The 25,644-nt window shown below is 40.5% G+C and overlaps 1 protein-coding gene and 1 pseudogene across 1 annotated transcript; both read left to right on the top strand.

The window, feature by feature from the left end:
* The first annotated feature begins 13,540 nt into the window (after window positions 1–13,540).
* LOC133054330 (olfactory receptor 51F2) lies at window positions 13,541–14,521 on the top strand. The gene has a single exon (XM_061139241.1). It carries the CDS (start codon window positions 13,571–13,573, stop codon window positions 14,519–14,521), a length of 951 nt encoding a protein of 316 aa, XP_060995224.1. The 5' UTR covers window positions 13,541–13,570.
* Window positions 14,522–20,035: 5,514 nt separating this feature from the next.
* Window positions 20,036–25,644, top strand: LOC133058806 (olfactory receptor 51A7-like; annotated as a pseudogene).

The raw sequence follows: 25,644 nt of genomic DNA, 5'->3' as shown, positions 1-25,644 counted from the left end.
TTTAATCTCAGTTGACACAAGTCTTTGTTTGAAAGCATTAGCTCTTACTTCCTTCAGAACAGAAAGACATAGTCAAGAAGAGTACCTTTTCAAACTCCCTTTATCAAATCACCTCTGGGTATGGACAAATGTTTCATTCACACGACTCAGTGTTCCTAAGAAGGGTTTATGCACAATCTGAAATAAGCCTAGCCTCTTTCTGATTTTATCTAGATTTGTAACATTGTGAAAGAAGTGGAACTAAGATCCTATAAGTCCTGCTCTAAATTGAAAACTTTACCATCCTTCCTAGATAGTAGATATTTGGGTCTTTCCAGGTGGCTCAGCGGTAAAGAATCTGCCTGCCAATGCAGGAGACACAGCTTCGATCCCTGGGTGGGAAAGATCCCCTGGAGAAGGAAATGACAACCCACTCTAGTATCATTGGCGTGGGAAAGCCCATGGACAGAGGAGCCTGGCAGGGTACAGTCCATGGGGTTGCAAAAGAGTCGGACACAACTCTGATGGGCTCAAAGAGTCGGACATGACTGGGCAACTAAGACACACACACACAAGGCTTAGCAATTAAAAACAAAGTCATCAATCATAAACAAAAAATGAAAAGAAATTCAGAAACACATACATTATCTGAGCACTAGGGCTGTGTTGTATCCCCTTTGACCTGGCCTGATGTTCTCAAACAGTCATATATTGTGTTTACTCCAGCGGCTCCCTCATTTCCCTCTTTTCACCTCCTCTGTGTCACTCTTCACTTTCAAGGACATAGTCACTGAAGCTTAAGGTCACTTGGAAAAGCATACTTGAGTCATCCTCACTGTTGCAGTGGGTACTGGTGATGATGCTGGATATACATTCATCAAAGTGAATAATAATCTCTTTGATTAATTCTGAAAGATATTGTTATTTTTGTAGATACAACACTATACACTTTTACCTTTTATTGTTTCTCTCGTAAAGCCTCTGCATCTTTATTTGCAGTGAGAGAAACAGAACCGAGGGTAGCTACATGATTGGCCCAAACCACACAATAGATTAGTGCCAAGCGCACAGCTCCACACCCAGTGGTCTTGGTGGTCCACAACACTGCCCCTGCTAGGTAGTGACTGATTGGAACACCCATGCTGGTAGGATACAGCAGTGATTGTTGCCCTGTCATGAAAAAGCCAGATACAAAGGGAACCTGTGAAATTGTTTAGTGAATTACAGATAGATCTGCATTTGAATCTGGAACCCCACTAAGTCATTGAACTGGATGCCTCTACAATAGGTTCCAGGTGGATTTTCTGGCATCTCTGGGTATGGACTGCTGAATGGCATCTTCATTGAATCTGCCCACGAGCCTTAGTAGAAACTCACCTGTTATATAAACTCCTTTTGGGGTGGTGACTCTCTTCTCAACCAGGGTTCAGCTACTCATATACAGTAGCTTCTTTCAAAACCAGTTTCTCTCCACTGATAGATCTATTTTCCAGACTCTCCCATGGCCTTTTCACAGACCAAAGGTCCCTCATGAGTGATGCCTCTCAGCTTCTTCATTCTATTCTTCTATTCTGTTGGCTCTGACATTCAGGTCTCAGATTTTCTTTCTTGGGTTGACAGTGGAAGAGCAGAGATGACCTGAAATTTCAAGTCTGAGTGGAAGATGGGAGCTTCTTGAGAGGCGCCTCTCTTTCTGCTGTGTTCCTTTGAAATCTGGTACCTTCACCATCACTCACCTGATGAAATATCAGTTCAATCCACGTTGCTCAAACCCAAAGGGATAAAGACTAAATGGACTATCTTGCTAAGGAACAGCTTCCGGGAATTTTATACTCTGTTTTATTACTTTGGGACAGAGAAGGCAATGGCACCCCACTCCAGTACTCATGCCTGGAAAATTCCATGGATGGAGGAGCCTGGTAGGCTGTGGTCCATGGGGTCGCTGAGAGTCAGACACGACTGAGCGACTTCACTTTCACTTTTCACCTTCATGCATTGGAGAAGGAAATGGCAACCCACTCCAGTGTTCTTGCCTGGAGAATCCCAGCAATGGAGGAGTCTGGTGGGCTGCCACCTATGGGGTCACATGGAGTCGGACACGACTGAAGTGGCTTAGCAGCAGCAGTAGCAGTTATTACTTTGGGGCATTTAAAACTGAGACCCAGAACCATAATACCAGAGTAGTATGGTGTCCTGATCCAACCTCCTTCCTGGATGGATTGTGTAAGGAGGTAGTCCTTCTACTTTTCTAGAATTTTACTGGAGGACACAGAACAAGCAGCAAGTCTTCTTCCCATCTCAGGCTGGAGATCAGCAGTCATGATCTCTGGGCCTGGAGCCCCCAGTGAGTCAGGCCATTCTGCACAGAGCATACCATGCCTCTAGCTCCTTGAAGACTGTGAGTCCTATTGCTCCCTGGGATGGGCAGAGATAACTGGGGCCCAAGGCACCCCTCACTGAAAGCTCTGCTTTATCTCTCACCAACTCCAACTTTACCAGACACAACTGTAAATGGTTTCTGGAAAACAGCTTATAACGGAGAACACCAAATGGAGCCTCTTTAAAACCTGTGAGTGTTTACACTTTCCCTTCCCTCAAGCACCAATTCTCTCCGCCCTCCTAGGTCCCACTGCCTCTTACTTGAACTGACTTCCTCTAAGCCTGGAGACTAAAAGTGGAAGCATTAACCCCTAAATCTCCCTTCTTCTCTATATGTGTACATTCTCTATATGAGTGCATTTGAATGCACACATAATAATGTGTGTTGCTGAGATTGTTTTTGTTTAGTTACTAAGATGGGTTTGACTCTTTGTGACCCCAAAGATTGCAGGAGGCCAGGCTTCCCTGTCCTTCATTGTCTCCCGGAATTTGCTCAAATTCATGTCTACTGATTGTATGAGTGTAACTTTATCTATATGCATGTACTTTATTGTTTGCCAAAGTATGTATATTTACAACTGAAGGGATATTTTGTGCAATGTGCAAGTGTGTTCATTTTTCATGTATATTGATGTGTATATCTGAGTGATAGTAATAAATATGTATGTAAAAGAGTGGATTTTCTTGAGGATGTGTGTATGTGAAATTGTATATACGTGCAAGGACAAATAATTACTTGCATGAAGTATAAATTTTAGTGTGATAGCAGGCCTCTGTGAGGACGAATTCATTATACATGTGGAGAAAACAATGTCACCTGCCATTTCAGTAAGAAAAGAATATTGCCTGCCATTAAGCCATCGAGCCACCAACCAGTGGGCTCTAGAAGGTATCCCCTTTCTGCAATACCATTTCTTAGTTACAGGAAATAGTCTTCATTCAGTATCCTTGACTCCCTGAATTCCAGTGAGTGGGTTCAACAGTTGCTAACTAGGGAAAGGAGGTGATATAGAGACAAAGGGAGGAACAGTCAAAATAACACCCCCTACCCCCCCCACCCCCAACACACACACAAAATAGTGCAGCCTTGGGGCAGTGTCCTGATCCTCTCCCAAGGGATATACGTAACAATATCTTTCAACTGTTTTGCAGATCTGAACATCCCACCAAGTGGGAGAAATTAACTGTACGCTTCCCACAAACATGTAGACCCCAGATCACTTGGAACCAGAAGGTTGATGATGCTGACTCCCACTTATTAGCACACCACCAACCAATCAGAAGACTGTTCAATAGATGACCATGTCATCTTTGAGCCATTACTATAAAACTCTTCATAATCCCTCCAGATTCGGACACAGAGTATGACGGTATTACAATAGCAATGAAGATATTATTTTCTATTTCACCTAAAACTCTGAGAATTAGTTTCATGCTGGAGTACAGAGGGTGGATTTGACTTCAACAGTAAGGACTTGAACTCAGATACTGATGTTCTAACCTCTAGTACCTCTGAATGTGACCTCGTTTGGAAATAGGCTCATGTTGTGCTATGCTTAGTCGCTCAGGCATGTCCAACTCTTTGGAAACAAGCTCATTGCAGATGTAATTAAAACTAATAATAATAATAATAAATAATAAAATGAAATGAAAATAAAATAGTAATAATAATTTCATGCTGAAGTAGAGTGGGTTCCTAGTCAATATGACCAATCTCCTTCTAAAAAGGGAAAATTTGGACATTGAGACATGCACCTACATGGCGTGGCTCATAGTTTCATTGAGTTACACAAGGCTATGGTCCATGTGATCGGTTTGATTAGATTTCTGTGATTGTGATTTTTATTCTGTCTGTCCTCTGATGGATAAGGGTAAGAAGCTTATGGAAGCTTCCTGATGGGAGAGAGGGACTGATGGGCGAAACTGGGTTTTTTTTCTGTTGGGTGAGGCAATACTCAGTAAATCTTTAATCCAATTTTCTGTTGATGGGCAAGGCCCAAACTATGGTAGAGGTAATGAAGATAATGGCGACTTCCTTCAAAAGGCCCCATATACGCACTGCCACACTCAGTGCCCCCGACCCTTCAGCAGGCCACCGCTGACCCACACCTCCATCAGAGATCCCTGGCACACTCATGGGCAAATCTGAGTCAGTTTCTTGTGAGGTCTCTGCTCCTTTTCCCTGGGTTCTGGTGTGCACAAGGTTTTGTTTGTGCCCTCCAAGAATCTGTTTCCCCAGTCCTGTGTAAGTTTTGGTGACTCTATGGTGGGATTAATAGCGACCTCCTCTAAGAGGGCTTATGCCATACTCAGGTCTGCTGCACCCAGAGCCCCTGCCCCCGCTGCAGGCCACTGCTGACCCATACGTCCACAGGAGACACTCAAAAACTCAAAGGCATGTCTGGCCCAGTCTCTGTGGGGTCTCCTGGTGTGCACAAGGTTTTGTTTGAGCCCTCTGAGCATCTCTGGCGGGAATGGGGTTTGATTCTAAATGCAAGTTCACACCTCCTACCATCTTGCTGGGGCTTCTCCTTTGCCCTTGGACATAGGGTATCTTTTTTTAGTGGGATCCAACATTTTCCTATAGATGGTTATTAAGCAGTGAGTTGTAATTTTGGGGTTCTCACAAGAGAAGATGAGTGAAGACAAGTGCACGTCCTTCTACTCTGCCATCTTGATTGAGCTTAGACGGACGGGTCATGGTGGAGGTGTTTTGACAAAACGTGGCCACTGGAGAAGGCAATGGAAAACCACTTCAGTATTCTTGCCTTGAGAACTCCACGAACAGTATGAAAAGGCAAAAAGATAGGACACTGAAAGATGAACTCCTGAGGTCAGTAGGTGCCCGATATGCTACTGGAGAAGAGTGGAGGAGTAATTCCAGAAAGAATGAAGAGACAGAGCCAAAGCAAAACAATGCCCAGTTGTGGATGTGACTGGTGATTTGCCCAAGACCACATAATAAATTTGAAAGTGATAGTCGCTCAGTCGTGTCCCGCTCTTTGAGACCCCATGGACTATACAGTCCGTGGAATTCTCTGGGCCAGAATACTAGAATGGGTAGTCTTTCCCTTCACCAGGGGATCTTCCCAACCCAGGGCTCAAACCCAGGTCTCCTGCATTGCAGGTGGATTCTTTACCAGCTGAGCCACAGGGAATTGGGACAGGGAAACCCAATAAATTAGTGCCGAGTGCATAAGTCCACACCCAGTGCTCTTAGTGGCCCACACCACTGCCTCTGCTAGATAGCGATTGATTGGCACACTCACTCTGGTAGCACACAGAAGAGATTTTTGCCTGCCCTGTCATGAAAAAGCCAGATACAAAGGGGACCTGCAAATTATAGGGAAATCTGCTTTTGAACACAGAACTCTGCTTTTCATTGGACTGGTTGCCTCTATAACAAGATTTCAGGTTGATTTTCTGGCATCTCTGGGTATAGATTGCCTTCTCTAGGATGGTGTCTTTATTGCCTTCTGCCCATGAGCCTTAATAGAAAACTCACCTCTTCTGTAAACTCCTTTAGGGGTGGTGACTATTCTCAACCAGGGTTCAGCTACTCATTTGCTGTAGCCCCTTTCAAAACCAGTTTGTCTCCACTAATGCATCTATTTTCCAGACTCTCTAATGTCTTTTTCACAGACCAAAGTTCCCTCCAAAGAGATGCCTCTCAGCTTCCTCATTCTATTCTGCTGATTCTGACTTTCAGATCACAGATTTTTTTTTTTCTCTTGGGTGGACAATGGAGAAGCAATGCTGACCTGCCACCCAAGTCTGAAATGGGAAAGGAGAGCCCTAGAGAGGTGTCTGTCCTTTCTCTCTGCACTTTTTCCTGAATTCCTACAGAATCTGGTGCCTTCACACTGACTCACAAAGTGAAATATCAGTTCAATCCATGTTGCTCAAGCCCAAAGGGATAAAGACATAAATGGGATGAGATTTAGCTAATGAATAGCTTCAGGGAAGTTGAGACTGTTTTTGTACTTTGGGGTATTTTAAACTAAGACTCAGAACAATAATTCTGGAGTAGTACAGGGTTCAGATCCAACCTTCCTCCTGGAGGGTTTGTGTATGGAGGAAGTCTTCCTACTTTTCTAGAGCCTCTCTGGAGGATACAGAACAAGCAACATGTCTTCTTCCTATCTCAGACTGAAATCAGCAGTCGTAATCTCTGAATGTTGAAAGCTTGTGTTTATCCCTTTAAATTGCTAGCAGGCAAAATGGAAGATAACTTGAATTCTGGAGAAAGCAAAATGTTATCCCAGAAATCCATGGTCCAGTGTAAATTAAACAGAAATGTGACATAAATATGGGTAATTGAATCAGAGCCAAAGGGGAAAAAAAAGTGATTTTACTTTGTTGAATGGATGCCTCCTCTCACAGTGCTGTGTGTTTGCATGCTGAGTCCCCTCAGTCATGTCCAACTCTGCCATCCTATGGACTGTAGAGCCAGGCTCCTCTGTCCACGGTATTCCCTAGGCAAGAATACTGGAGTGGGTTGCCATGCTCTTTTCCAGGGATTTTGCCTGGAAAATCGCGTCTCCTGCATCTCCTGCACTGTGGGTGGATTCTTTACCCACTGAGCCACCTAGGAAGCCAGATACGTGTTTAGTTACAGAAAATTTCTTGGGTTTTAGATTCTGTGTTGAATAATGTTTATTTAATCATATTCCAATCAAAATTGATTTGCTTTAAAGTTCAAACAACTGAAACACAAATATAGTATATGTAATAATAGCTATAAGACCATCAGTTCAGTTCAGTCCAGTTTAGTCGCTCAGTCGTGTCCGACTCTTTGCGACCCCATGAATCACAGCACGCCAGGCCTCCCTATCCATCACCAACTCCCGGAGTTTACTCAAACTCATAAGACCATATATAAATTTATATAAATATTCAGACAAATATTATGATGTAGGTGGTTATATTAATATCTGGGAATGACGAAAGGAGATAAGGATAAGGGCATTTCTTGTCTGCACCCTGCAAAGCAATAAACAAAACTGAAAATTAATGGAGGAAAAAAAAGACTGTTTACATTCATGGAACATTTTATAAAGATGGTGAAGTAACTAAAAGAGAGATGGCAAACATATTATTTAGATTTTCTTCAATCTAAAACATACTATTTAGTATTTCCCAGGTGCGCCTCCTGGGAAATTCTAGTCTTCCACCTAGGATTAGGCTGCTCATCTAGTTTTACTCTCTCCAAGCCCCAAGGGGCTCTCGGCAGCAGGGCTGAGTCACATGCTGGGCTCCTCAGAAGGCTGGGTCCGAGAGCTACCCACTGTACAGTTGGCTGGGTGATAGAGGAAAAGGCAGCTGCCCCTCTGCGGGGAGCCAGGTAAGATGCTAGGACCAGAAGGTGTGTGGACCAAGAAGAGGGACTGTTGAAAACCGCATCAGATGGGCAAGGGGCAGAGCAGAGCAGGGATGAGGGGAGGCAAAAGAACGCACACCTGAGGAGGGAGAGTAGAGGGGATCAGAGTGACAGCCCCAAAGCTACAGCTTGTGAAAGTTAAGGGACGCATTTGCAAGCACATATGTGTCTACAGGAAAAGCATGAAATTCAGTTCTATCAAGAAATTGAGTGAATTGTACTTCTGTGTGGCCCAAATTTGATATTTATTGTATATTTTATTGTTATTTCACACAGCTTTTAAATTTGATTTGTCTCCCTATTTGTTAGAAAGTAAATTTTTTGAATTCTTTCACTTGGCATCAGTTTCACCTTTTTACAGGATCCTTATAGTCTGAGCTTCTAAGAAACCTTTTATGTTTAGAAAGAAGTACTTCAAATATATCTTGGCATTTGATAATTATAGAAACAGCTGGATATTGGCAGACCTGGGATTTTATTTTTTTAACTGAAATATAGTTAATTCACAATGTTGTATTGGTTTCTAGTGTACAGCAAATGATTCAGTTATATACATATGTGTAAATATTATTTTCAGATTCTTTTCCATTACAGGTTATTATAAGACATTGAGTACAGCTCCCTGTGCTATACTGTAGGTCATTGTTGGTTAACTATATTATATATAGTAGCGTGTACATGAGAAAAATTAGGAGTTTGGAGCCAGGGATATTTTTTAAGTCCAAGGTTTACAGGTAAGGAATCTTAGATGGGAATGGGTCACCAAGGTCCTACGTCTCACTAATGTCAATGTAGGAGCAAGGACTTGTACCTTCATCTTTATTATTATTCCGGGCCAGAATAATACATCCCAACATCCAGATCAAAACCTCTGGACACAAAAATTTATTGTGTTATTATTCCTATTCTCAAATCTTTCACCATCTATCTAATCACAGACTGTCACCAAATAAATAACACATGCACCATCTACTTTAATTCAGATGCAGTAGTGTTCTCTGGCCTTGGCATTCTAATATGTATATTTGCTGTAAAACTTATTTTATTTACATGTATCTTTTGTAACCAGTTGTATTTAAGTTTAACATAGTGTGTTCTGTATTGGTATTTTACTTAACTGTTTTCATTTCATCTTATTTAAGAAGGCACTCCCTAAAAAATATGCATTGTCCCTTATTTATTCTAGTATTAATTATTATAGCTTTTTTTTCGGCCTTGAAATTTTTAACCCAAGTACAGAGACGTGTGAAATAGGGATCCTTTCATATTTTTATAAATTGTTAACCAAGTGACCAAGTATTATTTATCATATCAAATTTTATGGTAATGTAACATGCCATTGTCATTATATTATTTATCTTCATTTATACATTTTTTGGAAATACTCTTCTCTTCTGGCGGGTATATATTTTTAAACCTTTGACCATTACATTTTTTTAATCATAATAGTTTTTTGTTACATTTTGACATATCAAAGGATATCCCATCTTTGTTGCTTCAATATCATACCAAATATATTTGCACATTTATAGTACCTAATACATTTTATAATACATCTGTCACTATCCATTAAAAACTTTTGTGTTATTGACTGATAACACTGAATTTATGGGAGTGTTAATGGGAAAATTCACATCTTTTTACTGTTGAATATTCATTCTTACTTTTAGGAAAGGAATAAAGGACTTAATGTTCTTTAGTAAATCTTTACAGACCTCCCCTATCTCTGCCAGACACAAACTTCTGTCATACAAATGCATTTTATAGCTTTGTAACTATTATAAATAAATCCTTACTTTATAAAATTTCCCCAGCAGTTAATTTCTTTTTTAAAAAAATTTTATTGGAGTGTAGTTGGTTTACAATGTTGTGTTATTTTCAGGTGTACATCAAAGTGAATCAGTTATACATATGTCCACGCTTTTAAAATTTCTTTTCTCATATAGGCCATGATAGAATATTGAGTGGAGTTCCCTGAGCTATACAACAGTTTCTTAATAGTTATCTATTTTACACATGATAGTTTATCAGTCTCAGTCTTCCAGTTTATCCCTTCCCCACCCCACCTTTAGCCTCTGGTAACGTTTGTTTTCTATATCTGTGACTTTACTCTCAGTGGTTAACTTCTGTGGCAGAAAAAAGCTCTTCATTTGTGATATTGATCGTCTATACAATCACTTTGGCAGATTCTGTTTTTAAGAGTTTTCAGTCTATTCTTTTAAATGATTAATTAAAACCTAAATAAAGACATTTTTGCTTTGTCTCAAAGGTAACACTATCTCCTTTTATTTACTTGTTTATTTCATTTATGAAGACTGTTCCATTAAATGTTGAATAGTAGTTGTGTTAACAAATATCATTGGGGCTCAGGGTAGCCCATCCCCAAATACATTACAATGGCATGTTGATTATTTTGAATTAAAAGTTACTTTAGAAACAACCAGTGCAAGAAGGACACTCTGACTGTCTTCTCTCTTTCTGAAAGTGGGAAATAAATCTCCCACATGAAAGCTTCCCTGTACTATAGGGTAAAGAGAGGACCTTATCATCAGAGCCCAGAAGGCTGTACAGACAGACCTCGCTACTTCTTTACTAATTTACCACCCCAAACCAAAACTCTGTTTAGATGTGTCACTACCTAAGCACCCAAGCCTAAGTTTCTTTGTCTGGTCATTTCCTCACAAATATGCTGTTTCTTTGTCTTAAGAGTATAAAGCTGCCAACTTTGGCCACTTCTTATGTTCCATTTCTATGAGACCTCCACACTCCACATGTAGAAATCAAATTTAATATGTGTGTGTGCTTCATCTGTTAATCTGCCTGGTGTCAATTTAATTACTAGATTAGCCAAAAACTCAGTATGGGTAGGGGGGAAATTTTCCCCTCCCTAAAAAAATCTTTATCTTGTCACTAACTTTAATAAATCTGCTTTTCACAGATTTATTAAATACATTTGCTCCAAATTTCTGAAAGAAACCTTTCATTTGGAACACTATTTGCATTTTAAATATTAAGAATTTTATCACAGATTGCCATTGAATTTTCTGATTTCCTCCTCATCTCTTGAGAAAATCATCATTTGCTTCCCTTGCTCTGTTGGTGTAGTCATACCATGGATAGCATAGGCTCATTTGGTGATTGCTTTTCTATAAATGCTATCTATTTTGTATATGTTGCCAAATATAGTATTGTACTTATGCATACTATTCTATTATAAACTTTTACTTCTCTGTTCTTATCATTTCTCATCCAGTTAGTCATGCTTTTTCTAAAACTTTCTTGAGAAAATTCACATATTTTCTTTTTAAATAATCGACTTTGGTTTTATTGTTAATGCATTAATTTGTGCTCATTTTCTGTATTAATTTTTTCTCTGACTTTTATTTAAATATTTTCCCAACATCTTAAGCTGAAAACAAAAAATATTTTATATCATTTCTTTCTGCATTGAATAAAAGAAAGTTTCATTAAAACAATGAGGGTTTGACCAATATGAGCTGTGCTTAGTCGTTCAGTCGTGTCTGACTCTTTGCAACCCCATGGACTGTAGCCCTCCAGGCTCCTTTGTCCATGGGGATTCTCCAGGCAAGAATACTGAAGTGGGTTGCCATTCTCTCCTCCAGGGAATCTTCCTAATCCAGGGATCAAATCCAGGTCTCTCCTTGCAGGTGGATTCTTAACCATTTGAGCCACCAGGGAAGCCCATCATTGTTTTCTAATAAATGTATATTTTTCAGGTTAATATACTGCACTCCAGTGCATTCCTCACAGGTTCTGATATGTGTTTCTCTCATTTTTATTCAGTTTAAAATATTATTTTTCTCATTTATATTTTTCTATCATAGAGATGATTTTTAATGAATGTTGCTATTGATATGGAATCCTTTGCTGGGGGTTTAGGGGGAAGTTATTGAATGGCAGGAGAAAAATAATAGAGACTTTTGCCATATAATATATATAGAGAGAAAATTTTCAGAAAGAAGGGGTTGTCAGAATAATGTGTAAGTGGTGGATAAATAAGATGGTCACCAAAATGATTCAACTGACTTTGGCGGTTCTATTATACTTTGGCATTGTCTTCCATACTGGGTGTATCCTTAATATCTAATTCTCTGGGCCCTTTGCACACAGGACTATTCATGATGAGATTCTTTTCTTGAGAAGCCTAAGCAGCATCATACCCACACAACTGACATGGAATTAACATTTTAGGTGTCTGAAAGTAAACATCTAAAAAATATTTGTCATGCACATTTTTCAGACTATGCTAGAGATCCCTTCTCTGTGTGCCTCTGCCTCATTGAATGAGGTCATACGTGCATTGGGGTCATACGTGAAGGTTCCAACTTCAGCTCTTCTATGTCTAACTCCACAATTTGGGGGAAATTAACTTAATCACTTTAAACATCAGTTTCCCCATTTATATATTAAAGATAACATTTTTTGTACTTGATTGGATAGTTATGATTATTAGATCAGATTATGGATATGAAGATAATAGCATCTGTCACATGGTTTGTCTTTAAGAAATGTTAGCCTTTGTCGTTCTTTGTGTTTCAGTAGTAGTTGTTTAGTCGCTAAGTCATGTCCGACTCTTTGGCGACCCCATGAACTGTAGCCCACCAGGCTCCTCTGTCCATGGGATTTCCCAGGCAAGAAAACTGGAGTTGGTTGCCATTTCCTTCTTTCCTTCTCCAGGAGATCTTCCCGACAGGGATAGAACCCATGTCTCTTGCATTGCAGGAGGATCCTTTACCACTGAGCTACCAGGGAAGCCATTTTAGCAGTAGTTTGCCAAATTTATCATAATGAGGTGTTATTGGACTGTGTTAAAATAATGGCAAGTTTTCTCTTTTTTTTCTTTCTTCCTTCCTTTCTTCTTCCCTCCCTTCCTTCCTTTTATACTTTCCTTCTTTCCTCCACCTTTCCTAAACATGTGGTTTCTCTCAACAATTGTTATCTTTAAAGATTAATCTGGGGGTTATTTAATTAAGTCTTCATTTCCTCATATGCCATAGATACATTTATACATACTACCTACCTTCGAGAGTTAGTGTATGGGTAAAATCATATAATGCTTACTAGAATTTGTCAACAACACAGGGAAATTTCAACAAATGAGAGATATACTAATTTTTCTTAGTGTGATTCTTTGGCCCATCATCACATATATAAATATGTAAGTCTTGGGGATGCCTTAGACATATGTGTGTTAGTCACTCAGTTGTGTCCAACTCTTGTGACCCCATTGACAATAGACTTCCAGGCTCCTCTGTCCATGGAATTCTCCAGGCAAGAGTACTAGAGTGGGTTGCCATTCCCTTCTCCAGGGGATTTTCTCTACCTAGGGATTGAACCTAGGTCTCCTGCATTGTGGTCAGATTCTTTACATACTTCTACATACCCTGGAAAACCTAATAATATCCACATTTCAAATATGAGCTGATTTTTTGGTTATTTATTCTACGATCAATAAATTATTTTAAAAAAATCCTGGAAACCAGATTTATCAGCATATTGTTTAGGTATTCTACTGGGGACTTTTATTTATAGTTAGGAAAGATTGAACTATGTTATTGTTGCCACCAAAGACAATTATAGACTTAAGAAAATTTGATGTAAAATAATCCAGGGAATCTTCAATTCTTAAAAATGAGAAATACTGAGGGACAGGGAAAGAAATTTGTGGCTTTATAAAACTCATAAAATACTAAAATTCCTAAACCAGCAGTAGTAATTTAGTGACTCTCAGAGTGTCTAAGTGATAAGCTACATTTTTATCATGCATTATGTTTAATTATTCAAATATCCCTGTCTTCTCAGCCCCTCATTATGTGGGTCCTCAACAATACCAGTGCTCAGCCTCTGACCTTCCTCTTGACGGGTATTCCAGGACTGAGAGCAGCCCAGATCTGGGTCTCCATCCCTGTTTGTCTCCTGTATGCTGTCGCCCTCTCTGGGAACAGCATGATCCTGTTTGTGGTCCTCCGTGAACAGAGTCTTCATGAGCCCATGTATTATTTCCTCTCTATGCTTTCAGCCACAGACCTCAGCTTATCCTTGTGCACACTTTCCACTACCCTTGGGGTCTTCTGGTTTGGAGCCCGAGAGATCAACTTAAATGCCTGCATTGCCCAGATGTTCTTTCTCCATGGATTTACTTTCATGGAGTCTGGGGTTTTGCTGGTCATGGCCTTTGACCGTTTTGTGGCCATCTGTGACCCACTGAGATACACCACCATCCTCACCAATGCCAGGATCGCCCAGATTGGAATGAGCATGTTGACAAGAAATGTTGCTGTCATGTTGCCAGTTGTGCTTTTTGTCAAGAGGCTGTCCTTCTGCAGTTCTGCGGTCCTTTCACATTCTTACTGCTACCATGTTGATCTCATTCAACTCTCATGCACAGACAACAGAATCAACAGCATCCTTGGTCTGTTTGCACTCTTCTCCACAACAGGGTTTGACTGTCCTTGTATCTTGCTCTCCTATGTCCTGATCATCCGATCTGTCCTCAGCATTGCTTCCATAGAGGGCAGGCAGAAAGCCTTCAACACCTGCATTTCCCACATCAGTGCTGTTGCCATCTTCTACACCCCTCTCATCAGCCTTTCTCTTGTCCATCGCTATGGCCATTCAGCACCTCCCTTTGTCCACACCATCATGGCCAATATCTTCCTGCTTATTCCTCCTGTGCTCAACCCTATCATCTACAGTGTGAAGACTAAGCAGATTCAAAAGGCTGTTATCAAGGTCTTAATTCAGAAGCAACTCCAAATCTAATCTGTCTCAGAGTTAAGTGCTTTGAATGAATGCTTTGGTAGAATGGTGTAACTGTCCAACAAATGCCTAGATATGCCTCCAACAGTACAAACTATTCAACCTATAGGTTGTATGATATTTGCTTAGTTTTCTTATTCTGTAAGTTCATATTATTACCACTTAAATTATTGTTTTTAAGATAAAGTGAGATAATGTATGTAAACAAATATATATATTTGAAAGTAGTATGAGGCCTGAATAAAATATTCATCAGACTCTGTCTGCAATAATAAAAGCTCAGATTTATGTAGGAAGCTTTACTAATAAGCCAGTTCTTTTCTGAATGATATACAAAAAGCACGTCTAATAATTGAACTTTTTTTCTTAAAACTCTCAACTCTCTGCATGCTTCCAAAATAGATGCACTATAGAATGGATCCTAAAATATACATCAGTGTAACTTAACATTGTATCTTATGTAGGTAAATTTATCTTTGCCCTTTATTATGTTACAGGGACCTGTGAATGTAAAATGTCATATCAAGTGTTCTGGATCAGTTATGCTGCTATTAGCTGAACATTAAAAACTTGTAATAACATTTCTAACTTCCCAGGAGTGAGGATTGTACTGTTTCCCCATGATCAGCCTTGAGAAAAGAGAGCTCATACTTTTGGCTCATGCTTTATTTCCAGCTCTGCCGTTGTGACTCCATCTATGGGCCCATTGGACCAGCAGCAGTGGAGCTAAGGCCAAGTGATATTTTTATGTAGGTTCTCTCTGCTTGGTTATCGAGTTCCTCCACTTAGGTGTGTACAGTTTGGTGGGTAGTAGCATGAGATTTGGTGGGTGGTAGCATGAGGTAAGGGGCTTCCCTTGTGGCTCAGAAGGTAAAGAATCTGTCTGCAATGCTGGAGACCCAGGTTTGATCCTTGGGTCGGGAATATACCCTGGAGAAGAGAATGGTAACCCACCCCAGTATTCTTCCCTGGAGAATCCCATGGGCAGAGGAGCCTGGTGGGCTACAGTCCATGGGGTCGCAAAGAGTCAGACATGACTGAGTAATTAACACTTTCACTTTCAGCACGAGATAAAAGATTTTCACTCTTTATGACCTCTTCAAGATGTACTTCACATACATCTTCTACAGACTTCCTTTTCTCTCTTCTTTCAAGTTGCTTATTCTATCCCATGACCAACTATCCACACCTTTCAGAAAATTACAGAAGTCCATGTATATCCAAATAAATCAGATAACCTCTCTTTCTACACAATGTTGACAACAAAGAGAACTGTGCATTATGAGAATTTTTCTTCATAATTTTTTTTTTATGACCACCATGTGTGGGACTGTTTTGCTGTTGAATTATATTTTGTGGCTCAGACCATAAAGAGTCTGACTGCAATGCAGGAGGCCCAAGTTCTATCCCTGGGTCTGGAAGATCCCCTGGAGAAGGAAATGGCAACCCACTCCAGTATTCTTGCTTGGAAAATCTTGAGAACAGAGGAGCCTGACAGTCTACAGTCCACAGGGTCACAGAATCGGACAGGACTACATGACTATAATTTTCTTTCAGCACCAAATTGTCCACCAATCCACCCATAAAACCAGTGAGAGATTCCATAGGATTCTAGAACAACCATTCATTCACATAATTTATTTGTGCTTTGTATAAATAAATTATGTGAATGGGGCCTTGCACTTTGTCTTTCCTACCCTAATGGTTTAAACGTCCCAGATAGAGTAACAACATGAGATTTCACCAGCTACTAAATGTAATCTTGCCAGTTATATACTCAGGCATCTATGGCATAACCACAGGTAGGGCTGAAGATCATCAGGTTCACTCTGAGATAAACTTGGTCCAGAATTCCATCAATCATTTTGCTTCAATAATCTCATACTTTAACCAAACAAGAACATGATGGTATGTTTGATTTCTTATTATCAGTGAGATATTACATCCTATATCCAATAGTCCTCAAAGAATCTGGGTATTTGTCTTTCCCCAGTGAACAAGAACTTTTGTAAATCGACATATGTCTATTTGGGGAAAGACCTGGGTATTTTTTGCTGTTGTAGTTGCATACCTATAATGACATGGCAGGTTATTTCATCAAGGGAACAAAGACTCATCCAGTTGATGACTACCCAGTATGTGAAGTGACTGAAATCTGAGGAGTCATAGCTTTCTGTTAGAGTGGTTGATTCCAGTCTGATGGTCAGAAGTTCTCTGTTTTAAATGTATTTCAAGTAATACTTAGTCACTGTTCACTTAGCTACCATTTAATGCAACAGAGGAGTAGGCAATGGCACCCCACTCCAGTACTCTTGCCTGGAAAATCCCATGGACGGAGGAGCCTGGTAGGCTGCAGTCCATGGAGTCTCGAAGAGTCGGACATGACTGAGCGACTTCACTTTCACTTCTCACTTTTATGTGTTGGAGAAGGAAATGGCAACCCACTCCAGTGCTCTTGCCTGGAGAATCCCAGGGATGGGGTCACACAGAGTCAGACATGACTGAAGTGACTTAGCAGTAGCAGCAGCAATGCAACAGATCATTATGGAGGCTGCCACCTTGATTGTCATTCAAGACTTGCTACTCTCTACTGCAGTTATTTAGTTTACTTCTGATTGTTAAGTATTGCCATGTGGTCTCAAAATCTCTCTATTCTCATTGATAGTGGGGAGTTGCTCCACAGAAGCAGCTTTCACTGCCAAGTCCTGACTATAGAGAAAAGCAACTACTACTGAACTATTCAAAGATATCAGATACTCTCTTACAAATACATTCTTTATTGCCTCAGTGAGGGAATATCCTTTGTTTCCTTCCAGAGAAAATAGTCATGTGGTAAATTATCTGGTCCTACATAATAAATCCATTCTAATATTTTTACCTCCATTAGACTTCTATATATTTTGCGAAGCAGATATGGCATCTCTACCTAATTTTCTATAGGTAAATCATCATGTTAAAGTTTCAAGCAACCATCTCAGCAGTGCATTATCATAGTTTGCAGGCTTATTTGATGTAATGGTGAACTCCAATCATGTATGAAAGCCCTCAAGTCAATAAATTATTCTCTATGTCAACTTATACCACAAGTCACTTCCTCTGCAGTCTCAAATCTAACAATTTCAAGATCCAGTTTTACAAGTGTTCATTTGATTCTAGCTAGTATGTTTAGGTGGAGAAGGCAATGGCACCCCACTCGAGTACTGTTGCCTGGAAAATCCCATGGACAGAGGAGCCTGGTAGGCTGCAGTCTATGGGGTCGCTAAGAGTCGGGACATGACTGAGTGACTTCACTTTCACTTTTCACTTTCATGCATTGGAGAAGGAAATGGCAACCCACTCCAGTGTTCTTGCCTGGAGAATCCCAGGGACGGAGGAGCCTGGTGGGCTGCCATCTATGGGGTCGCACAGAGTCGGGCACGACTGAAGTGACTTAGCAGCAGCAGCAGCAGTATCTTTAGGTAGATTCTGTAGTGACTTCAGTGGTTAAGCCATTTTCTCCCAAAATGTTAATAACATTACCCTGTTCATGTTTGCTGAGATATATTTGCTTATTGGCTTGGGTACAGTGAGAAATTACAGGGGCAGATCTTGCATGGGAGAAGCACCATCTTGTAAGGCACTGTACGCAGGCTTGGTTTTGTGAGGTGTCAAGACATGATAAAACAATTATCCTCTGTAAAATGAGAATACAACTCTTTCTTCTGGCATGAAATATTAAAAGATTTTGAGATTTTGGGGCTTATTCATGCAAAGGTCCATATTCTGGGAGTGAGGATCACATTACTTCCTCAGTTTTTAATTCCCTGTATTTTTCAGTGTTCTGACTTAATGAAAGACAATGTACCAAAACTGAACATTCGGGCTGCCTTGAAACTCTGTTACTCTTTCAGTTACACCATCTGCTGGATCTTTTTCGAACTGTATCATCTTTGGGTGCAGGAGATAAAGGTTTCCTTAAAAGTTCCTATAGCGGCCCTCTGATTTCCACACATGCCCTGAATTGTCGCATCTGTCCTAATTGAATAATTTTCCTACCTAAGGTTTTCAGTGCAGATAATGTCATTTCATTCCATAATCTTGATAGCAAATGCTTTTTGATAAAAATGGGAGACTAGATTGAAGATCCACAGTCATCATGTAACTTAACATCACACCTTCCACCTGAATCTCATCCAATTGACCACAAGTGAGAGTCTTAGTAATTGTGATACTGTTGCATTTCGGAAATCACTGTCAGCCCATTGACCACCGGCAATAGATTCTTGGCTATAAACCGACCATGTTATTGATAATGTGATTTCAGCAAACATGCATGAGAAACAACTGAAGTCAAAGAGGGAAGGGTAATAAATTTATTTTAAATTGGATGCTGTGTTGTTAAGGGTCCAACAGGAGACAGAGACCACACAGTGATTTGAAAAGAGAAATTTTAATATAAAGAATTCTGTTACTAAGAAGTATACTAGTAGGGAAATTGGCTAGTAAAAGTTAAAAGAGAAATATAAAGAACCTGTGAGAGAAGAAGATATAAGGAGTAATCACTACTTCTAGAATTGAAGTGGGGCATCCAAGGAAGAACCTTCCTCTCTTTTATTTAAGCCTGTGAGATTACTAAAGTGACTTATTTGGGAGGCTTGCCAAAAATCTGCCCTCTGGGAAAGTCAAGGAAGGGCTTCTACAGGAAGTTGCCAAGCCTTTTAAAAAATAACATATTCCCTGCCAGAAGGCAAACAAAGGATGTCACAGTCAGCAGTGAAAACTCAGGAAGGAAACAAAGAATACTTGCAATCTAGCAGCTACCAGACTGCAGCCACTCACAGTGGGGTGAGCCCTAAGGGGATTCAGGATGAGAAAACCCAGGATATGGCTCCAGATACTTGAGGTGTACATGCCCAGACTCTTGTATCTTCCTGTATATAGAAAACTATGAAATTCTGTAACTTGAGATGACTAGTCTATTTTTAACAGTAATCTTTTGATCTGACTATCTGCCTTTGTTGCAAAATTCCTATATATCCTAGCTACCTGCTCCCCCTTCCCCCAACTCCTCAGAGCAGTTTTCTCAGTTACTTGAGATGCTGCCTCATGGGTTTGAAGTACTCAGTATGTCTGCTGAAAAAAAACCCACAACTCTCAAACTTTTAGGTTGTTATTATTTTTTTAGTTGACACTCCGAACTCTTGATTCCAGAGAAGCCTATGACTGTTAGGTGCTACTTGAACTAGAATACAGGGAGGCTGCCTCAGGCTCAGCCTGAGGTAGTTCCAGGATGCCCTTCTGGGAGGAGGTTTCGGTGGCCAGGTTGTTAGATAGCTCACCCTGTACTGACTCAATGTACAGCCACATAGCCAAGGCTAATCAGAAGACGTAGGGAAGTTGTTTCAGCTGGGTTGCTGGTCCATTCTGGCCGGGCCCCTGGTTATACCCCTGCTGTCCCATTGGAGAGCTGGAGAAAGCTCAGGGTGTAAGTGCTGGAGGAAGCTATGCGCTGCTGGAACTGAGCACTGAAGAAGCCTCATGGTGCCCGGCAATGGGGAATTAACATGTTGTGTGAGTCTGGCCAGCAAGCAACACAGAAAACAGGAAGAGAAAACCCCTCTTCCTCTGGTGTTCCCCCACCACCCTGTAGTGACAAGTCTTAACACTGTGCCAACTAACAGAAGAGAAATAGTCACAGAATCCAGCACCATCATCATGGAGCAGGCGAAAAGAAATCTGGAGCTGAGAGATGACGAATCAGTATTAAGCCAGATACCATTATGGGTGACTATTGAAAATCCTGCAGATCCATCTCTGAAGCCTTATCAAATATGCTTCTTGATACTCTATCCAGGAAAATAAAGTGGGGGAGATTTCTCCATTGGATCCTATTTGGTCAAAACTGACCCCATTTGTTGCTGACTGTCCCATACTTCTGGGTTGCAGATTCATGAATACTTAGTTATTGTTGTTGTTTAGTCACTAAGTTGTGTCAGACTCTTTTGTGACCCCATGGGCTGTAGCCTGCCAGGCTCCTCTGTCCATGGGATTTCCCAGGCAAGAATACTGGAGTAGGTTGCCATTTCCTTCTCCACAGAATCTTCTGGACCCAGGGATCAAACCTGCATCTCCTGCATTAGCAGGCAGAGTCTTTACTTTTGAGCCACCAGAGAAGCCCTCATGAACACCTAGTTCAGTTCAGTTCAGTCACTCAGTCATGTATGACTCTTTGTGACCTTATGGACTGCAGCATGAACACCTAATAGTACTTATGAAAATCTCACTGCTCAGGGTCAGTCCTTTGGCAAGAAGCAAGAGGTGCATGTTGCAGGCCCAAAGCAGTCTAATGTCTTGTTTTCTCTGTGTGAAATAAATGGATGATGGGGCTGCTTACTGCACCAGTGACTATACAAAGAGGCTGAACGATTTGAATTGTACACTCTGTAAAAAACTGACTTTCAAGGCAAACTCAGACCGTGATATTCTAGCCTGGAGAGTTTGTGGGTTGAAAGATTTGGTTGTTTCAGAGTGAGGTTTGGGCCATCCTGCCTGTTGTACTGTAAAGTTAATCGTTTTTTGTTTTTTGTGCAAGTTGTATTGCCCCTATAAATCCCCATAAGTCAACTGTTGTTGTTTAGTTGCTCAGTCATGTCTGAGCCCACCAGGCTCCTCTTTCCATAGGATTTTCCAGGCAAGAATAATGCAGTGGGTTACCATTTCCTCCTCCAGGGGATCTTTTTGACCCAGGGATCAAACCCTTGTCTCCTGTATTGGCAGGAAAATTCTTTACCACTAAGTCACCACGGAAGCCCTATAAAGTCAGTTAGAGTCATATAGTTATAAACTTCTGTTCCTTTGTATTTTAAACCCCAGAGAAGAAAAATGATCCAGAAAAAGGTTTTCACAGGCAACCTGCTTTGAAAAGAATGAAGGTAGCTCCAGGGCAATGGGGAAAGTGCTATGAGTACATGATGTATACAGAAGTGGTCTCAGAAAGACCACTCAGAGCAGTCCCTTTTATCAGAAATATTTATTGTTAATTTCATGGACTTTTCCATTAAAATAATAATATTAACAATAAGAAAAAAAGGAACAAGGGAAAAAAATAAATGAAAGTGGCAGGGATTGCGCAGCAATTTGGATTGGAAGAAGAAAATAGGAAGAAAATAATATATTTTATTTCGTATTTTACCTGACTTTACCTAAATTTACTTAGATAAATGCACCTTTTACTTAAATATAGACCCCATAGGTCCAGAATTCTCCTGCCTTCCTCCCTGAAAAAACAAACAAATAAACAAAATACACTTTTTTTTTTTTTTTTTTGGTTCCAGCTGCTTTTCCTCCTGGTCCCATTTTGTTACCTGGAGACCAATGGATTTTCAGCTCAAAATGATGCAGATACCTGTCAAAAAGTGATGGGAAGAACTAACATAGCTGAACTTGAGCCATATAATTGCATTATGATCCTAGAGTGATATGTATATCAAGGCTAGACATTTATATTACTTTATATAGTGCTTCAACTGAAATGAACATTTTTGGAGGGGAGTGGAAGACCAAAATTAATAGTTTACAGGCATCTTTTGTTCAGTTTCGTTCCTGACCCAATTTGATGACTGTAGCCCCATCCCCAGCACATCCCCTCTTCTACTAACCTGGAGACAGAGTCATCATTGTTGGCTCATCAAAACTGATTCATTTATCTCTTCTTACTTTTTCAAGAGTAAGATGTTTTACTAGATCTTATTTTCTACTCTCTGCCTGAAAAATCATGCCATCCCATAAAATATTATCAAAATTACACCTTTTATCTACTTTCAATCTTCAAAGTTGAGGGCTAGATAAAAATTCTAAACTTGAGGGTCCAAGATATGAGGACTACTTATGACCCTTGGCTTTTTGCTCATGAGATCAAATGCCTTTGGTTGCCAGTAAATGTGAAGACGATGAAAAAAGGAGGAATCTTTGATAAATATGAGAGTTCATAAACTACTTAAATGCATTCACATTAAAGCTAAAATTAAACATTGTGATGACCAAATAAAGTTTTGTGGACAGAACTCTACATAAGGTCTGTGATAGTCTCACATTGAGTCTGCTAAGTATATACTTTATCTTGGAGCTACAGCTGGATATGGGCTGCCTTACCAACATCTGAGACTGGCATTCCCAAAGCCTGTACCTGATGTGGGAACAGGCTCACAGGAGTTAAATCTGACTGTGAGACAGAAACTTGCTCTCTGCATTTTCTTAGCAGAGATTATTATTGACAGACAGTGATCAAGCGAGCGGAGTCAGTATTCCCAGGGGTACAGTATCTGTTCATTCCCATGAGGATGTGCCTGTGCTTCCTAGAGAAGTGTGTGAGAGCATTAATAAGGATGCGGATTCCCAGCAGGTCGCTGGAGCAAAGAAGCTGCCGAACCTGAATAATCTGAAACCTTGCCACCATTGTTCTGGGATAAGGTAACGAGGAGCCTGGCAGGTGTCCTAGAGACTCAAACTAAACTTCCTTAAGATGCTTTTATGTTTTCCAAAGAAAACTCTGCAATTTATAGGCATCAACCCAATGCCTTTCAGGTGGCTAGAGATAAAAATGTTTCATAGGTTCTCCAGCCAAGGGATCAAATTATGTTTGGGACAGTGTTGATAACTGAAAAGATTAGGGTCTGTAAGTGGGATGGGGTACATCTTTCTATTTGCATAATGAACAGTTGAAAAAATGATATTATCAACAGTAGCTCATTTATTTAGTTACCTGAATTAGGTTGGAAGCCTGTCAATAAAAACCTCAGACATGGAACTTTGGAAATTACCCATTTTGAAGGGTTTCATTGAGTAAGAATGGACAAGGGGTTATCCCTTTTCTCTCTGCCTCTGAATTCCATTCCCCCACAAAGGCAGACTGTCAGCTGCACCACTGGGGCTTCTCTGGTATAGAGTTGTTAAAAGGAGAGTCAGCCAAGGTGTCAGTGATGATGATGCCAGCGGCGTGAGCAGGGCCAAGTCTAAACAGCAGAGATAAGAACCTGAGGTCAAGTCACCACTTTAAGGGCATTCACAGAGAAGCCAAGAACAATGGGAAAAGAACTTGGAAGAGGGAAAGAAGAGCAAAGTCTGTGGCTATTCTGAGCAGGACCAGTAGCAATTGCATGAAAGGATGTGAGTCTTTAGGCAGCAACAAATAATTACTGTGGTATGTACCTCATGCCAAGGGAATATTAACCACATCTGAAAGGCTGAGACACAATGCACCCTCAGGATTGTGGTAGATTGATTTTATATTTTCATAAGCATGTGCCATGAACAATAATATAAGATTTAGTCCTCCTTTAACTCCTGTTACTATAGCATCTGTGGTTTGTTTGAGTAAATGACCATTGACCACATCCATGATATTATAGCTTTTCCAGATTGCAATATATTCCAATTTAGTTTACTTGATGCATAAACCTCCAAATGCAATGGCTTTAAAAAATAAAAAAGTTATTAAAGCACTCTACTACTTCTATAGACAGGCTTCCCAGGTGGCGCTAGTGGTAAAGAACCCACCTGCCAATGAAGAAGACAGAAGATACTTGGGTTCAATCCTTGGGTTGGGAAGAGCCTCTGGAGGAGGGCATGGCAACCCACTCCAGTATTCTTGCCTGGATAATTCCATGGATAGAGGAGCCTGGCGTGCTACAGTCCATAGGGTTTCCAAGAGTCGGATACAACTGAAGAGACTTAGCACGCACACACACACTTCTAGAGTTGTTTAGAAGTATATAAGGGAATAAAGATAGACTCGAAGAGTATAAAGGTCTTAGACAAAAATGAAGAACCTTTTAAAATTTACTCATTTTTCTTTACATAGAAAAAGTTATATAACATTATTCCTTGACAGCTAAATGTGAACTGTGTTTAATTTAACTGACAACTAAAGTGAGTTGTGTTCAGTAAATATAACTAAGAGAATAATAATATGATTATTTATCTACCAGGAGCAGATATGTAAGAGACCTATTTATGATGCTTCCTCTCAATGCCTCAGAAGCTGCAGTCTCCACATTCCTGTTGGTTGGGATCCCAGGGCTTGAGGGTGTGCACATTTGGATCTCCATCCCTATCTGCCTCATGTACCTCATGGCTATCCTGGGCAACTGCACCATTCTATTTGTCATCAGGACAGAGTCTTCTCTGCATGAACCCATGTACCATTTCCTCCCCATGCTGGCATTATCGGACCTGGGCCTGTCTTTCTCTTCTCTTCCCACCATGCTGAGGATCTTTTTGTTCAACACCATGGAGATTTCTGCTGGTGCCTGCATTGCTCAGGAATTTTTCATCCATGGATTCACAGAAATGGAGTCCTCTGTACTCCTGATCATGTCCTTTGATCGCTTTGTAGCCATTCGCAACCCCCTGAGATACAGCTCCATCCTTACTAGCTCCAGAGTTTTCCACAATGGACTAGCATTTGCTTTTATTTATTTATTTATTTTCTTTCTTTATTTTTTCAGTGGGTTTTGTCATACATTGATATGAATCAGCCATAGATTTACACGTATTCCCCATCCCGATCCCCTTTCCCACCTCCCTCTCCACCCGATTCCTCTGGGTCTTCCCAGTGCACCAGGCCCGAGCACTTGTCTCATGCATTTGCTTTTAAAAGCATTCTCCTAGTTCTTCCCCTTCCTTTCACTTTAAAGAGACTCTAATACTGTAATAAACACGTGTTATCCCACTCCTTCTGCCTCCACAAGGACGTCATGAAGCTGGCGTGCTCTGACAATAGAGTTAACTTCTACCATGGTCTGTTCGTTGCACTCTGTATGATGTCAAACAGTATGTTAATTGCTGTCTTCTATGTGTTTATTCTGAAGACTGTATTGGGTATTGCATCTCATGGGAAATGATTTAAAGCTCTTAACACCTGTGTGTCCCATAGCTGCGCTGTGCTCATCTTCTATGTGCCCAACATCACCTTGGCTATTATGCATCACTTTCCCAAGCATATGTCCCCTTTGGCTATGATTCTGATAGCTGATGCATTCTTGCTGGTACCACCCTTGATGAATCCCATCTTGTACTGTGTAAAAACTCAGCAGATTAGAGTGAAGGTTCTGGAAAAATTGGAAAACCTGGGTCTGAAGTCTAAATGA

The sequence above is a fragment of the Dama dama genome, chromosome 1, assembly GCF_033118175.1.
Source record: "Dama dama isolate Ldn47 chromosome 1, ASM3311817v1, whole genome shotgun sequence".
In the NCBI taxonomy this organism is placed as follows: domain Eukaryota; kingdom Metazoa; phylum Chordata; class Mammalia; order Artiodactyla; family Cervidae; genus Dama; species Dama dama.
The sequence above is the reverse complement of the archived record's forward strand: the minus strand, read 5'-3'. Positions and strand labels throughout refer to the sequence as shown.

Bases quoted from the DNA above. Each gene is read 5' to 3' on its own strand.
- LOC133054330 (XM_061139241.1), top strand. From the start codon at position 13,571: ATGTGGGTCCTCAACAATACCAGTGCTCAGCCTCTGACCTTCCTCTTG.